Genomic DNA, 16,445 nt, shown 5'->3' on the forward strand with positions numbered 1-16,445 from the left:
TAGTCTGAAGCTGTCCACCTAGTGCTCTGTCTCTGGAGTCTCCTGGGAGGTGCAGGCTCAGGTCAGCTACTGCCTATATTCTGCCTGGGGCCACCTGGCATGAGCAACAAAGCAAATTGCAGATGACTGCTATGTGTGCTGGACTTGGAGGTGCCCAGGCGAGGACAAGTTGTGAACCAAGGCTGGCTGCTTAACAAGAGGTATGGGGTTCATTGAGGCCAGATGCTGCTTGTTTGAGAGATTTTAGGAAAATCTGAAGCATGAGCCAAGACAGGCCACTTTTATGGAAAAGCCACTGGAAACAGCTTGGGTGAGCTCGAAAGTTAGTTGGGGTGGGGCCTCAGGGAATCACCATAGTGGGACAAATAGTGTGAGCCGGGTTGATGGAGTCTCAGATTGACACTCCCTTGCTGGCCCTGTGTGTGTGTGTGTGTGGGGGGGGCTTATCAAAGGAACAGTGGCTTCTGGCAGCACTTCTGTCTGGGTAAAAGCTGTACCCCCAGCTCTTGCCCTGATGCTGAACAATTCATTTTCTCCCAAAATGTCTCTGGTGCCTGTTAAGTTGCTGCTCCAGCTCTGGAGCTCAGAGGGAGTGAGTCCAAGTTAGTGTGTGCACAAGTCCTTTAAGAGGACTGCCATAGCCTCTGTTTTCTCTCAGCCTCAATCCCTGCTAGTTTTTACAGCCTGAAGTTATATGGACTTCCCTTCAGGCACTGGAACCCTGGGCTGCAGTGCCTGCTGTGGGGCTGGAACTCCTCACTCCTTTGGGGGTCCTCCACAGCCAAGATATCCCTCCCAATCATCTGCCATATGTGTTGTGGGACCCGCCAGTTCTGTATCTCTGCCTCTCCTACTAGTCTCGATTTGGTGTCTTTTTTAATTCCCTAGTTGTAGGACTTCTATTCAGCTCAATTGTAGGCAGTTCTAAATTATGGTTGTTCTGTAGTTTAGTTGTAATTTTGATGTGTTTGTGGGAAGAGGCAATTACCGTGTTTACCTACACCACCATCTCGTCCAGAAATCAGTAGTAGTCTTATCTCTAGTCTCTCTGACCTACTTCATTTGAAACACTGTTATCAGTTTATTGCTCCTTAAGTATAAGTTATATTTTGTAATTTTTGTTCAATATAATTCATTCACCCAGAATGCTGTTTAATTTGTCATATATTCTTCTGATTTTTATTTTTTCTTTGCATTTTTAAAAACACTTTTGAATCAGATGATATATACATTTTTATATCTTGCCTTTTTAACCTTATGACGTATTTTTCTTGCTATTAGAAACTTTCTTTAAATTTTTTTTTTCTTTATTGATATTTAGAGAGGAAGGGAGAAGGAGAGAGAGAGAGAAACATCAATGAGAGAGAACATCAATTGGCTGTCTCCTGCATGCCCCTCACTGGGGATCGGGCCCACAACCTGGGCACGTGCCCTGACCGGGAATCGAACCAGCGACCTCTTGGTGCATGGGTTGACGCTCAACCACTGAGCCACATCGGCTGGGCACCATTAGAAACTTTTTGTAAATATCTTTTATAATACTGGCAGAATGTTGTTTCCAGAATTTTTTTGGTTGCGTTTTTAGTATCATACGTGATCACCAAACTGTTGCTAGAATATTCACTCCTGTTACTGCAAATTCAAAACCCATGAAAAACTTCTGGGAATTTACTTTAGGTCAGGGTAGGGCTGCCTGGTACAAGGCTTCACCCACAACTGGGCAGGTTCAACAACACAGGAGCCTTTCTCCAAACCATACGGAATTTTTATTATAAGAACTAAATATTTTTGTGCATAAAATTTTTACCCACATTTAGGTTATTTTCTTTTTCTTCTTCTTTTTTTTTATTTGCATTTATCTTCAGATAGAGCGGGAGGGAGAGAGGGAGGAAGAGAGAGAGAGAGAAACATCGACATGTGAGAGACACATCGAGTGATTGCCACCCACACAACCTCAACCGGGCCGGGGACAAACTGTAACTGAGGTACGTGCCCTTAGCGGGAACTGAACCCGGGTCTCTCTGGTCCGCAGGCTGACGCTCCAACTGCTGAGCCAAACCGGCCAGGGCTAGGTTATTTTCTTAAGCTAGATTTTCCAGAAGTACAACTACTGGGTTGGAGGGTACAAACATTTTTTTTTTTTTATTACTTACAAAATTAATTCTCATTGATTGTAGAAAACTTGGAAAATATTTTCAAAGATAGTGTAAAATATTAGTTATTCACATGTTTGGTAACCAAAGGTGACTACAGTTACATTTCCTTTTAGTTTTTCTTTCTATGCGCACATATAGCTTATCTATATTGAATATAATTGGGATCATAGCAAATGGCTGTATTTCCCAAAATATGATCCTCAGAACACTCTAGTCCTGTGAGATATGCTACAAAATAAATAACTAAATTAAAAATAAGGTTCTTGGGGTCAAATACATTTGGGAGACACTGCCCACCATATTCCCATCTTGGATATTCACATGAATAAGAACATACTAACTCATCATCTGTGAAACTGGAATAATCTTTCATAGAGTTGTGAAAATGAAATAATGTATATGAGCACTGTCCTTGGCATGAAGCAAGCACTCAATAAAGGGTAGTTGCTATTATCTTTGAGAATTGACTTTAAAATTTCCATATGGATCATTCACTCTTTACACCAAAGATACTACTCACTACTATGAGCACAAACCACTTTTCAGTATAGTATCATCACCTATTGTGTTTCTGCCTAACCCTCCTGTGAAACTGGGCTACCTAGTATAAGACATGCAACAGTAGTGTGTAAACTTACTGCGTTAAAATTGCAAGTATGTGCTGTCTGTGATCTCGGACCTATCATTTAATCTCTTAAAGACTGTTTCCTCAGCTGTAGATGATAATATCTACCCATTGTCTAGATTCAATAAGGTAATCTAGATAAAATTCTTATAGCTCCTTATTAATAAATGCTCTTTTCTAATTGTTTTTAACATACTGTGTTTTCCATTGCTGTGATTTTGCTTATTATTCCTCCTAGAATGCCCTTTAGCATTCCTTTGCCTGCAGAAATAATGAGCCACTGATGTTATTACTGTTACTACTACCGAGTCTCTAGGGTAAATATTGTCATGATTTAGCCCTGTCCAGGCAGCTCAGTTGGTTAGAGCGTTTTCCCGATACACCAAGGTTGCAGGTTCCATGTCTGTTCAGGGCATATACAAGAAGTAACCAATGAATGCATAAATAAGTGGAACAACCAATGTTTTTTCTCTCTCTCTGTCTCCCCCCCACCCCCACTTCCTCCTTTTAAAATCAATTTAAAAAAAAATAAGATTTTCGCCTAGCTGGTGTGACTCAGTGGATTGAGTGTCGTCCCATGACCTGAGAGGTCCCCATTCGATTTCTGGTCAGGGCACGTGCTCGGTTTGTGGGCTCGACCCCCCGTGGGGGGGCGTGCAGGAGGCAGCTGATAGATGTTTCTCTCTCACATTGATGTTTCTATCTCTCTCTCTTTCTAAAAAAATCAATAAAAACATTAAAAAACAGATTTTCATGATTTTGTATCACATTCCCCCGTTAAACAGTGTGTGGTCATTTATTCTCTTGAAATCTTTTATCAGTATGTATCAGTATCTCTTAGGATACTTAGGACATTTATATTTTTGTCTTATTATTCGTTTGCCTAACTTGCCTTTCCTCCTTACTTAGACTGTAAATTTCTTGAGAGTGGGGCCATTTTACTTAATCCCTGTAGCACTTTGTATAGTGCTTTTCTCCTAGGAGGCTTTTAGTAATTTATTGTGTCTAATTAATTTGTAATCTGGCTTCTGGCCACTCTTTTTTTATTTTTAATTTTTTCTTAATTTTTTTTCTTTATTGATTTCAGAGAAAGAAGAAGAGAGAGGGAGAGAGAGATAGAAACATTGATGAGAACATTGATTGGCCACCTCCTGCACGCCTCCTACTGGGGACTGGGCCCACAACTTGGGCATATACTCTGACCAGAAATCGAACCAGCGCCCTCTTGGTTCATGGGTCGATACTTAACCACTGTGCCACACTGGCAGGGTGAAGGATTTTTTTTTTTTAATTTATTTTTTAAAATCCTCACTTAAGGACATTTTCCATTTTTTGTTCAGGTAGAGTGGGAGGGAGAGAGAGAGAGAGAGAATCATCGACGTGAAAGGGACACATGGAGTGGCTGCCACCCACACAACCCACCAGGGCCGAGGACAAACTGCAACCAAGGTATGCGCCCTTAGTGGGAACTGAACCCGGGTCTCTCCGGACCACAGGCCGACACTCTAACCGCTGAGCCAAACCGGCCAGGGCAAGTTTTTTTTTTAAATCTTCACCTGAGAGTATTTTTCCATTTATCTTTAGATAGAGTGTGAGAGGGAGAGAGGGAGGGAGGGACGGAGGGGGAGAGAGACAGAGACAGAGACATTGATGTGAGAGAGACATCCCCTACAACCCCATCCAGAGCCAGGGATTGAATTGCACCAGAGGTGGTGCAAACCCTTGACCGGAATTGAACCTGTGACTCTTCAGTCCATGGGCTAACACACTAACTGCTGAGCCAAACCGGCCAGAGCCTGACCACTCTTCTTTTCTGAGACAATATTTTTGGAAATAACTAGAGATTTCCAAATTGCCAAAATCTTCTTTTCCTTAATCTCTGCAGTGTTTTTAATACTGTTAGTCACCTGCCCTTACTTAAATTTCTTTTGGTCTCCATGGCATAGCACTGTCCTGGTTCTTCTTTGCTAGAATCATTTTCTGTTGTTGCTGACATCTTTTCCTTGAGGAAAATGATCATGACCATTTTTTCAGGTTATTTCTCCAAATTGGATCTTTTTATATTTCCTCTATGTTAGAAACCTGAGTCTTATCATTGTTGGGCCTGAGATCATCCTCAAGCTCATATCTATGACCCAAATCTCCTTTCTTACTTGTACATACCTTGAACAGTCACTTCCACCTAACTCTTGAAGTTCTCCCAAGCATTGCTATGTTGTCTCTTCACTGTCTTCCTGCCATCCCTGAAAACAGGGCCCTTTCAGTTTAAGGAAACAGATTGAGGATTATAAAATAGCAGATGTGGGGAAATCGCACAGTTTACAAAATTGTTACATTAACAGTCTTTAATCTGTAGTTCCTGGAAAGTCCTGGTAATCTGACCTTGGTTTTTATTTCTAGGGGTAAGAATGCCAAACCTCTACCTTTTTGATTTTACCTTCGGATACCATCAAGGACAGAGAATGGAACCAAGAAAACAAAATAAATGTTCCTTTGTGATAATAGGCTATTTGTATCTGTGAGGGCTTCCAGTTACGGTGGCCATTCAAAAAACTTCTGCCCTATCTTTTCTCACATTCCATCTCTACTAGCCTTAAGGCTTCACTATAATCTCTGGGCACTTAAATATATGTTTTTTATTGTCCCTTTCTCCTTAATTCCATGTGAAACACTGCCTATCTAGCTGGAATTGAATGTTACTTTCACGAGGTTTTCTTCTCTTCAGGACTTTCTATCAGTGGTTTTTAGTTTCCACGTTCAAAAGTGATATTTCAATTAGTTTATTTATATGTGTTCTTATTACCTTTCTTTCTCAGTAGAATGCATGCTACAAGGAGGCTAGACCCTTGCCTTCTTTATTCATTGTTGTATCCCTAGGTCTTATTACAGTGTAAGTGCTCAATAAACATTTACAATCCATGCATGATTAAATGTTATTACCATATGCCCTATCTACCCACAGGTATGTTGTGAAAAACGAGAATACATGTGAAAATCACCAAATTAAATCCATTGACTATAGCACTGTTTCAGTTATTTCTTCCCTGTAATTCAAATCTTGGCAGTGTTCAGATCCTGTTGACTTATTCTTCATGATGAATTTTTTTTTTCATTTTCCTTTCAATACCCATACAGAGCATCTAAATCAAGTCTTCTTGCATTGAGTGTCTATTGCTTTCATTTTTTTCTATTTTTAGCTTATGTTATATATTTTCAGGTTAATCTTTTTATTTTATTTTTTATCCTCACCCGAGGACATTTTTTCCATTTTTTTGTTCAGATAGAGTGGAACGGAAAGAGGGGAAGAGAGAAAGAAACATCTATGTGAAAGGGACACATCGAGTGGCTGCCACCCACACAACCCAATCAGGGCTGGGGACAAACTGCAACCGAGGTACATGCCCTTAGCGGGAACTGAACCCAGGTCTCTCGGGACCGCAGACTGACACTCTTAACTGCTGAGCCAAACCAGCCAGGGCTCAGGTTAATCTTAAAACATTGCTTTGAGAAGATCATCTGTACTCCCTTATTGGCCTTCAGTGTTCTTCCACAATTTGAAGCTGAAGTCCAGTGTCAAGAGGAGATTATATACTTTTTTTTAATCCTCACCTGAGGACATTTTTGCATTTATCTTCAGGTAGAGCGGGAGGGAGAGAGGGAGGAAGGGAGAGAGAGAAAGAAACATCGATGTGAGAGAGACACATCGACTGGCCGCCACCCGCACAACCCCAACCAGGGCCAGGGACGGACTGCAACCGAGGCATGTGCCCTTAGTGGGAACCGAACCCGTGACTCTCTGGTCCATGGGCCCACGCTCTAACCGGTGAGCCAAACTGACCAGGGCAATACTTTTTATTTAATGACTAATTTACGTCTAATCTATTACATATGGTTTTTGCCCCAAATATACTGGATTCTTGCTATTCCCTAATATGATACATAAATTTATTCATTAATTTGAATTAATTACAGTCTTCTGTGGGCCACGCCCTTTGCTTCAAAGATCAAAGACGAAATTTCTGCTCTCAAGCAATCATGTTAAACATTAGAGCATGATAAAGGCCAAAATAGGTGCTGTGGGTACACCGAGGGCAACTTCTAAGCTGGTTTGGGGTGGGTACATGAGAGAAGACTTCACTGAATAGTTTATACTTGAAGTTGATCTTTAAAGACTAATAGGAATCAACTGACAGGTGATTCAAGGGAAGTCTGTTCCAAACCAAAGGAAATAAAAGCAAACAGGCATAGAGAAAAGAGATACCTCTGGGTGACATTTGTGAATATTTCAGTGGCTGGAGCAGAAAGTGTGAGTAACTAACTGGGTGCTAAGAGGCTAGAAAGTGGAAAAAGAAGGCCTTTTGTGTGTGGTTCCATTTTCCATGTACATACTTTGAGGGCAACAGGAATCCAGAAGAATTAACTAGGAGCGTGACTACTTCAATTTGTTCTTTTGCTTATGTTGTCCCATATGCCTGAAATACTTCCCTCTCTCCTTTCCTCATAGTTGTGCCTCATGCCCCCACCTGTCTAAATCCTGCTCATCTTCCAAAGATCACAACAGATGCTGTGTCCTTAAAATACTTATAACTCACCTGGTCAAAAGTAATTTCACTCTCCTTTGTGTACCCATTCTCCAAGCAATTTAGGTTTGAAACCTAAAATAAGATATTTTTATTTTTATTTATTTATTTTTTTATCCTCACCCGAGGACTTTTTTTTTTTTATATATATTTTGTTCAGATAGAGTGGGAGGGAGAGAGAGAGAGAGAAACATCGACGTGAAAGGGACACATCGAGTGGTTGCCACCCACATGACCCAACCAGGGCCGGGGACAAACTGCAACCGAGGTACGTGCCCTTAGCGGGAACCGAACCCGGGTCTCTCTGAACCGCAGGCTGATGCTCTAACTGCTGAGCCAAACCGGCCAGGGCTAAAATAAGATATTTTTAAAACCCACAATATAACAACAACGGAAATTTTTTTTTTAATCCTTGCCCGAGGACATATTTCCTTGATTTTAGAGAGAAACATCTATGAGAAAGAAACATGGATTGCATGCCTTCTATACATGGGGATCAAACCCTCAATCTACTTATGTGCTCTGACTGGAAATGAAACCCACAAACTTTTTTTTTTTTTTTGGTTCGGATAGAGTGGGAGAGAGAGAGAGAAACATCGATGTGAAAGGGACACATCGAGTGGCTGCCACCCTCATGACCCAACCAGGGCCGGGGACAAACTGCAACTGAGGTACGCACCCTTAGCAGGAACCGAACCCAGGTCTCTCTGGACCACAGGTCGACGCTGTAACCTCTGACCCAAACTGGCCAGGGTGAAACCCACAACCTTTTGGGGTACAGGATGACACTTCAACCAACTGAGCCAACCCGGCCAGGGCAAAAATGGAAATTTTTTTTAAGTATTTATAATCTAATCACCTCAACATAAATTTTCATATTGTACACTTTTTTCTAAACTTATAAATATGCCTTTTGCTAAAATAAACTTACAAATATGCATAACATAATTAAAACCATGGCGCATATATGTAAAATGTTTTAGATCACATTACATGATTTAAAATTTTTTATCATTTTCTTCTTCTTTTTTTTTAATCCTTACCTGAGGATATTTTTTTATTTATTTTCAGACAGAGTGGAAGGGAGGAGGGGAGGGAGAAACATCGACATGAGAGGGGCATATCAACTGGTTGCCTCCCGCACGACCCCAACCAGTGCCCAAGCTGCAGCCAAGGTATGTGCCCTTGGCCAGAATCCAACCTGCAACTCATTGGGCTGCGTACTGACCCTGTACTGCTGAGCCAAACTGGCCAGGGCTTTTTTAAAATCATTTAAAAAAATTTTTTTTCTCCCTGGCCAGTTTTGTTCAGCAGTTAGAGCTTCGGCCTGCAGTCCGGAGAGAACCGGCTTCGGTTCCCGCTAAGGGCACGTACCTCGGCTGCAGTTTGTCCCCAGCCCTGGTTGGGTCATGTGGGTGTCAGCCACTCGATGTGTCCCTTTCTCATCGATGTTTCTCTCTCTCTCCCTCCAACTCTATCTGAACAAAATGTTGAAAAATGTCCTCAGGTGAGGATTAAGAAAAAAAAATTTTTTTTCTTTATTGATTTTAGAGAGAGAGATAGAAATATTAATGAGAGAACATTGATTGGCTGCCTCCTGCATGCCCCCCACAGGGGATCAGGCCCACAACCTGGGCATGTACCCTGACCGGGAATTGACCCGGCAATTTCTTGGTGCGTGGGTCAATGCTCAACCACTGAGCCACACTGGCTGGGCTTTTTTTATCATTTACAATGGATGTATTATAAATCATTCCTGTATAACTGGATGTGAAGTTTGTTTTAATTTTTAGCTGTTTATAGTTAAGCCATTTTTATATGATTCTCTCCTTCAGTTTTAATTTTTGTTTTTATTCTGTTGGAACTATTTTCTTTTTCTTTAAATTTTTTTGTCTTTATTGATTTAGAGAGAAAAGAAGGGAGAGGGAGAGAGAGATAGAAACATTGATGAGGGAGAACATTGGCTGCCTCCTGCATGCCCCCAACTGGGAATTGGGCCCACAACCTGGGCATGTGCCCTTACTGGGAATTGAACTGGCAACCTCTTGGTGCATAGCATGGGTCAGTGCTCAACCTCTGAGCCACACCTGCTGGGCTGGAACTATTGTCTTAGGTTAAATTCTCAAGAGTAGGATAACTAAAACAAAGTGGTTTGCATTATCTTTGACTTGAACTCCCTAACCTTTACCCATCCCCCAATCAGTGAATTACCAAGTGTTGTTTATTCTTTGATAATGTACCTGGCATCAGTCTTTTCCTTTTCATTCTCACTCTGTCAATTCTGTCCCTCGTGCCAGGATTACTGGAATCTTTTTTCCTTACTGATTTCCCCAGTCTCCAATGTTATTTCTTTCTAATTCTTATCATGTCAGATTAATTGCCCTAAAGCACTGCTTTGGATATAAGATTTATTTGTTTGACAGATCCTTATTGAATGCATACCACACACCAGATATTAAATCTCTTAACTGGCATTTCCAGGTATGAACATCCTTTCTTCATTTACTTTCACACTAGTGCTCTGACCCAGCCAGACTGGTCTATTCACCATCTCCTGAACACGCCATCTACATTACCATGTGTGAAATTTTGTTTTAGAAGGAGCTTCTGGTTAGAATCTAAACTGCTTTCCTTTTCTCGATTTTTTATTGCTTCTTCAAAGCCCCATTCTAGACTAAGCTCTCCCTCCTTGAAGCCTCTCAGTTTTTATTCTTGTCTCTATACTTGATCTTAGCCAAAAGGCCAAGAAGCAATTTAACTCTTGTCTCTAAACTGTCACAGCTAAGCAAACAGTATCTTTATTCTTTCTTATTTATAAGATAAAACTCCAAATTCCTTGACCTTGTTTTTGAGGCTTTCCAAAATCTGGCCCCACTTTTTATTTCCATCCTGGCTTCCTGTTATTCCCTAAAATGAACTGTGATTTGTCTGGACTCCTCTGCTTTCTGTTTTTTAAATACCATGCTGCCCTGGATGGATTGCTCTGTTGGTTAGTGTGTTGGCCCCATGCACCAAAGGGTCTTGGGTTCAATTCCCAGTCAAGGGCACATACCTGAGTAGCAGGTTCGATCTCCGGATCAATGTTTCTCTCTCTCTCTCTCTTTCCATTCCACTCTCTCTAAAAAAAAGAAAACTCAATGGAAAAATATCCTTTGGTGAGGATTAACAACAGAAATCTAAAAAAGAACCTGTGAATGGGTAGAGTGACAGATTGATGTTTCTCTCCCTCTCTCTCTAAAATCAATAATAAAAAAAAAATACTCCATGCCCACTCCCACATCCATGCCTTTCTTTGCTCATATTTATTCTTTCTCTCATCCCTTTTAGCTATCAAGTCTTACCTATTTAATATATTTTTTAGTTTTAATTAAATTTTTTTTTATTTATTTACTTACTTTTGTTAGCCCTCAACCCGAGGATATGTTTCCATTAATTTTTAGAGAGAGAGGAAAGGAGAAAGGGAGGAAGGAAGAGAGAGAATGGGAGAGAGAGATTGGGGCCAGGGAAACCTGCAACCCAGGCATGTGCCCCTGACCAGAATCCAACCTGAGACCCTTCGGTCCTCAGGCCCATGTTCCAACCACTGAGCCAAACCAGCCAGGGTTCATGCCCTGTTATATATATAACATAAATATATATATCCTCACCCAAGCACATTTTTGCATTTATCTTCAGATAGAGCGGGAGGGAGAAAGGGAGGAAGAGAGAGAAACATTGATGTGAGAGAGACACATCGACTGGTTGCCACCCACATGACCCCAAGGGGGGCTGGGGACAAACTGCAACCAAGGTACGTGCCCTTAGCGGGAACCGAACCCGGGACTCTCTGGGCCACGGGCTAATGCTCTAACCACTGAGCCAAACCAGCCAGGGCTCATGTTACAATATTAATGGTTTCTACCACCTCTATTTCCAAGTCATCCCTCTTTTTTTTTTAAATTTTATTCGGAGGGGGAGAGAGAAAGAAACATCGACGTGAAAGGGACACATCGAGTGGCTGCCACCCACACGACCCCAACCGGGGCCAGGGACAAACTGCAACTGAGATACATGTCCTGAGCGGGAACCGAACCCGGGTCTCTCGGGACCGCAGGCCAACACTCTAACCGCTGAGCCAAACCGGCCAGGGCCAAGTTATCCCTCTTAAATAACTAGCATTAAAGGTTTGGTATCTTGGTATGTGCCCTCCCACACCTTTCTCTTTGCCCCTAACACAGACGCTATGGACCTTTAAATGCTGCTCCTTGAATTGGAGCATAATCTACACCAGGGTTCTCAAATGTTCAGGACACTTGGAGGTTCCCTAAGACCTTTTCCAGAGGTCTGCAAGCATAACTATTTTCATAATACATAATAACATCATAAGATGTTATTTGCCTGTTAGTTGGGTCAACATTTTCACTGATGTACAAAAGCAGAGGTGGGTAAAACTGCTGACCCCTTAGCACTAATCAAGGTGGTGGCACCAACTGTACTAGTATTCCTCACTGCCATGTGCTTGCAGTAAATAATGCCAGTTTTTCACTTAATATCCTTGATGATGTAATAAAAATTAATTTGATTAAATCCTGGCCCTTGAATACACATTTTTGTTTATGAGTTTTTCCTTGTTTTCTTGAGATAAAATTGACATATAACTTGTAAGTTTAAGGTATACAGTGTGATGATTGGATGTTTGTATATACTGTGAAATGTTTACCACAATAAGGTTAGTTAACACATCCTTCACCTCACAGGGTTACCATTTTGTTGTTACGGAGAGAATATTAAAGCTCTACTCTCATAGCAAATTTCAAATATACAATACAATATTGGGTGGGTCGGGGAGAGAAACATCAATGTGAGAGAGAGGCATCAATTAGTTTCCTCCCACACTTACCCTGACTTGGGCCGGGGATCGAACCTGCAACCCTTCAGTGCATGGGCCTACACTCTAACGACTAAGCTACACTGACCAGGGCATGAAAGTTATACATCTTTTTAATGTTCTCTGTGGACTCAATGACAAGTAAACATGAGTCACACACTGTAAATGATATCTCAAGGAAAAGTGCTTTTGTGCTTGGCCAGTGTGGCTCAGTGGATTGAGCATCGTCCCATGGACTGAGAGGTCCTGGTTTGATTCCCAGTCAGGACACATTCCTGGGTTGCAGGCTCAATCCCCAGTAGGGGGTGTGCAGGAGGCAGCCAATTGATGTTTCTCTCTCTCCCTTCCTTGCTCTCTAAAAAATCAGTAAAAACATATAAAAAGAAAAGTGCTGGTGCAGGTGTCCCAGTTGCAAGCTAAAAAGCTTCCTTTTCATAGAACACCATTTTTACTTGAAAGAACCACTAAGAAACTGGTAATTCAGACCTGGATATCTGATAGGCACTTTCCTGAAAATGAAAGAAGTGAGCCTGTCGTCTCAAGGAAGACAACTGTCAGTGTCTATTATTGCCTGTGATAAGATTCAAGTGAACATTAGAATTTTGGAAAACTTGTATCTGCACTGTGAGCTTGACAGTTTCCCAATAAAGACTTTTCTGATGGTATTAATAAATGTTTTTTTATATTGCATTGTTAAATACATAATATTACAAAATAAGAGTGTAACAGGAATCCTAAAATTAAAAATGTTTGAGGATCCCTGGCCGGTTTGGCTCAGCAGTTAGAGCATTGGGCTGTGGTCCAGAGAGACCCAGGTTCAGTTCCTGCTAGGGGCACGTACCTCAGTTGCAGTTTGTCCCCGGCCCTGGTTGGGTTGTGTGGGTGGTGAGCACTCGATGTGTCCCTTTCACCTCGATGTTTCTCTCTCTCTCTCTCCCTCCCACTTTATCTAAACAAAAGCTGGAAAAAAATGTCCTCCGGTGAGGATTAAATAAATAAATAAATAAATAATAAAAAAAAAATGTTTGAGGATCACTACCTATTTTCCTGTGACTTGCTTTTTCACTTAGTATGTTGAGAACACCATTTAAGGTCAGTGTATTTATATCTAAAAATCTTTTCCAGCCCTGGCTGGTGTAGCTCAGTTGGTTGGAATGTCATCCTGTACATCAAAAGGTTGTGGGTTTGATTCCTGGTCAGGGCACACACCCAGGTTGTGGGTTTTACTCCCACAACCAGTTGATGTTTCTCACATCGATGTTTCTCTCTCTCTCTCCTCCTTCCCTCTCCCTTTGTCTTTCTCTCTAGTCAATAAAAACAAACCTTCAGGTGAGGATTAAAAAAACAAACAATAGCCCTGGTCGGTTTGGCTCAGCGGTTAGAGCGTCGGCCTGTGGTCCAGAGAGACCCGGGTTTGGTTCCCGCTAAGGGCACGTACCTCAGTTGCAGTTTGTCCCCAGCCCTGGTTGGTCGTGCAGGTGGCAGCCACTTGATGTGTCCCTTTCACATCGATGTTTCTCTCTCTCTCTCTCCCTCCCACTCTGTCTGAACAACAAAAAAAAGAGTGTCCTCAGGTGAGGATAAAAAACAAACAATAAAATTCTTTTCCATAAGAGGCATGGTGTTCCATTATAGGGATGATCCATATCTAGTCAATCATCCATCTGTTGATGGCCTTTCAGGTTGCTTTCATTTTTTTGTTAATTTAAATAACACAGCAACAAACATTCTTTTTTTTAATTTTTATTATTATTCTTTTTACTTTAAACGTTTTTTTAATCCTCGCCCATGGATATGTTTTTTTTATTATTATTGATTTTTAGAGAGAGAGAGAGGAAGGGAGACATTGATGTGATAGAGAAACATTGGTTGCCTCCCATACATACCCCCACCAGAGATGGAACCCGCAACCTGGGTATGTGCCCTGTCTGGGAATCAGACTTGAGACCTTTCAGTTTATGGGATATGCTCCAACCAACTGAGCCGCACTGGCCAGGGCACAACAAACATTCTTTACATATATCCTTGTGCATTGATGCTTCTATATCTATAGTATGGATTCCTAAAAATTGACCTGTGTTTCACAATCCATCTTTTTTTTTTAACAATCCATCTTAATAAAACTTTTCCTTCTTAAATCATCTTCTCTGGTCATTTAACTCCTTTTTAACCTCTTAGCCATGTACTGTCTTTTGATGTCCACATGCTATTGTCTTGTGTTTAAAAATTTTTTCCTCTGTGCCTGTCTTGTCTTGCCAACTAGATAGAAAATAGAAACTCCCTGAGACCAGGGGTAGTGTGATTTACAGTGTATATGTAGACACTTAGTAAATAGTGACCAGAGCAGGATTGAGGGTTTATATGAGAAAAAGATACATTAATGGTTCCATTTAGTGGCCCAATGGATGCTGAGGGAAGCTGTGTGCATTCATGCATTCTTTTCATCTTGGGAACTATTTGACAATTAGAGTAACTCTCCAACTTAATTCTCTCATTTCAGGCAAGTACATTGCCTCAACACAGCGACCCGACGGGACCTGGCGCAAGCAGCGGAGGGTGAAAGAAGGCTATGTGCCCCAGGAGGAGGTCCCAGTGTGCGTGGTTAGGCATGAGGAGGGGGTATTTAATGGGGTCTCTACAGAAAGAAAGAACATGTATGCCTATGAGTTCAGGGAAGAATCTCTTGATGCCCAAATCCCAGGAATGAAAGGAGGGGCAGGGGTTGGGATATAGGGATGAATGAGGATTACAAGTGACTATTTTTATTCCTATAGTCTCTGTTCATCAGAACCTACAAATAACACTCAGATATCCAGAGTTTTGAGACCTAGGGCCCTCCTACAATCTGCAAAGCAGAGGAAAGTTGGGTAGGGACTGAGAGAGAGGAAGCAAGCAGAAAGGTGTAAGGGGTAGTAAAGTGATTTGGAAGGTTAAGAAGAGGGCTCTAAATTCAGTGATTCTCTGACTGTTGTCATCTTCTGTTTCCTGCAGGTATGAGAACAAGTATGTGAAGTTTTTCAAGAGTAAACCAGAACTGCCTCCAGGGTTGAGCCCCGAGGCCACTGCTCCTGTCAACCCATCAAGGCCTGAAGGTGGTGAGTCAGGCCTCTCTAAGACAGCCAAACGCAACCTGAAGCGGAAGGAGAAGAGGCGGCAGCAGCATGAGAAAGGGGAGGCAGAGGCCTTGAGCCGGACTCTGGATAAGATGTCCCTGGGAGACGCAGCTCAACTCCCCAGTGCTCCACAGGGCTCCCAAGCAGCCCCTACATCTGCCTCTGACCAGCCTGACCCAGCTGCCACCACCGAGAAGGCCAAGAAGATAAAGAACCTAAAGAAGAAGCTTCGGCAGGTGGAAGAGTTGCAGCAACGGATCCAGGCTGGAGAAATCAGCCAGCCCAGCAAAGAGCAGCTGGAGAAGCTAGCAAGGAGGAGGGTGCTGGAGGAGGAGCTTGAGGACTTGGAGCTCGGCCTGTGAGGCCTTTGGGGAATAGGGAGTGGACTGCAGAACAAACCATGGGGCTTTCTGGGGTCCTGGAGAACATGAGCAACAGCAGTCAGGAGGGGTCCCCCCCAGTACTGGCTCAGTTTCATCTTTCATAGCCCAGCTCTGTCCTCCAGAGCCTAGCCTCTCCTTCATTCCTTTCCTTTTCTTCCAAACTCCTATTTTTTGGACTTTTCCCCCCTGCATTCCCAGTGTTCAAAAATCCCGCTGACTGCCCCAGTTTCCTTTGCCGCTGATTTGGGTATCTCGTTCAAAAGAAAATTGGGTGGGTGGGAATCTCTGAGAACTGAGGGTAAGGGTAGGGGAAGTACGCCCAAGTCTTGGTTCCTGTTCACAGTGTTTATGACTTATTTCCCCCTCCATCCCTGACCTTTTTTTTTTTTTTTTTTTTTTTAAAGAACAGAATAAACAAGTAGACAAATTGTCTAGCTTTGCCTCTTTCTTTTCAGCTTCTGGTAGGTATTTTACCCCCATCAGTTTGGCACAGGAAGACAAGTTTTGGGAGTAATAATTCCTTTTAATTTTTTAAAAGTGTGTTTTTTTTCACTTTCTCTCTCTCTCTATTTTTAATCCTCACTTGAGTATATTTTTACATTTATCTTCAGACAGAGTGGGAGGGAGGGAGGGAGAGAGAGAGAGAAACATCGATGTGAGAGAGACATCAATTGGTTGCCACCCTCACAACCCAACCCAGGCTAGGGACAAACCGCAACCG

The 16,445-nt window shown here is 42.1% G+C and overlaps 1 protein-coding gene and 1 non-coding gene across 2 annotated transcripts in view; one reads left to right on the forward strand and one right to left on the reverse strand.

Moving 5' to 3' along the window:
* PYM1 (PYM homolog 1, exon junction complex associated factor) overlaps positions 1-16,156 on the forward strand; it is a 33,254-nt gene extending 17,098 nt beyond the window's left edge. The window contains 2 exon segments of the mRNA XM_036251538.1: positions 14,729-14,822; positions 15,220-16,156. Of these exon segments, the coding sequence (XP_036107431.1) occupies positions 14,729-14,822; positions 15,220-15,703 (578 nt within the window). The 3' untranslated portion in view covers positions 15,704-16,156.
* Positions 1,574-1,757, reverse strand: LOC118624872. The gene has a single exon (XR_004958533.1).
* Positions 16,157-16,445: the final 289 nt, after the last annotated feature.

Source organism: Molossus molossus, unplaced genomic scaffold (assembly GCF_014108415.1).
Source record: "Molossus molossus isolate mMolMol1 unplaced genomic scaffold, mMolMol1.p scaffold_m16_p_10, whole genome shotgun sequence".
Lineage (NCBI taxonomy): Eukaryota > Metazoa > Chordata > Mammalia > Chiroptera > Molossidae > Molossus > Molossus molossus.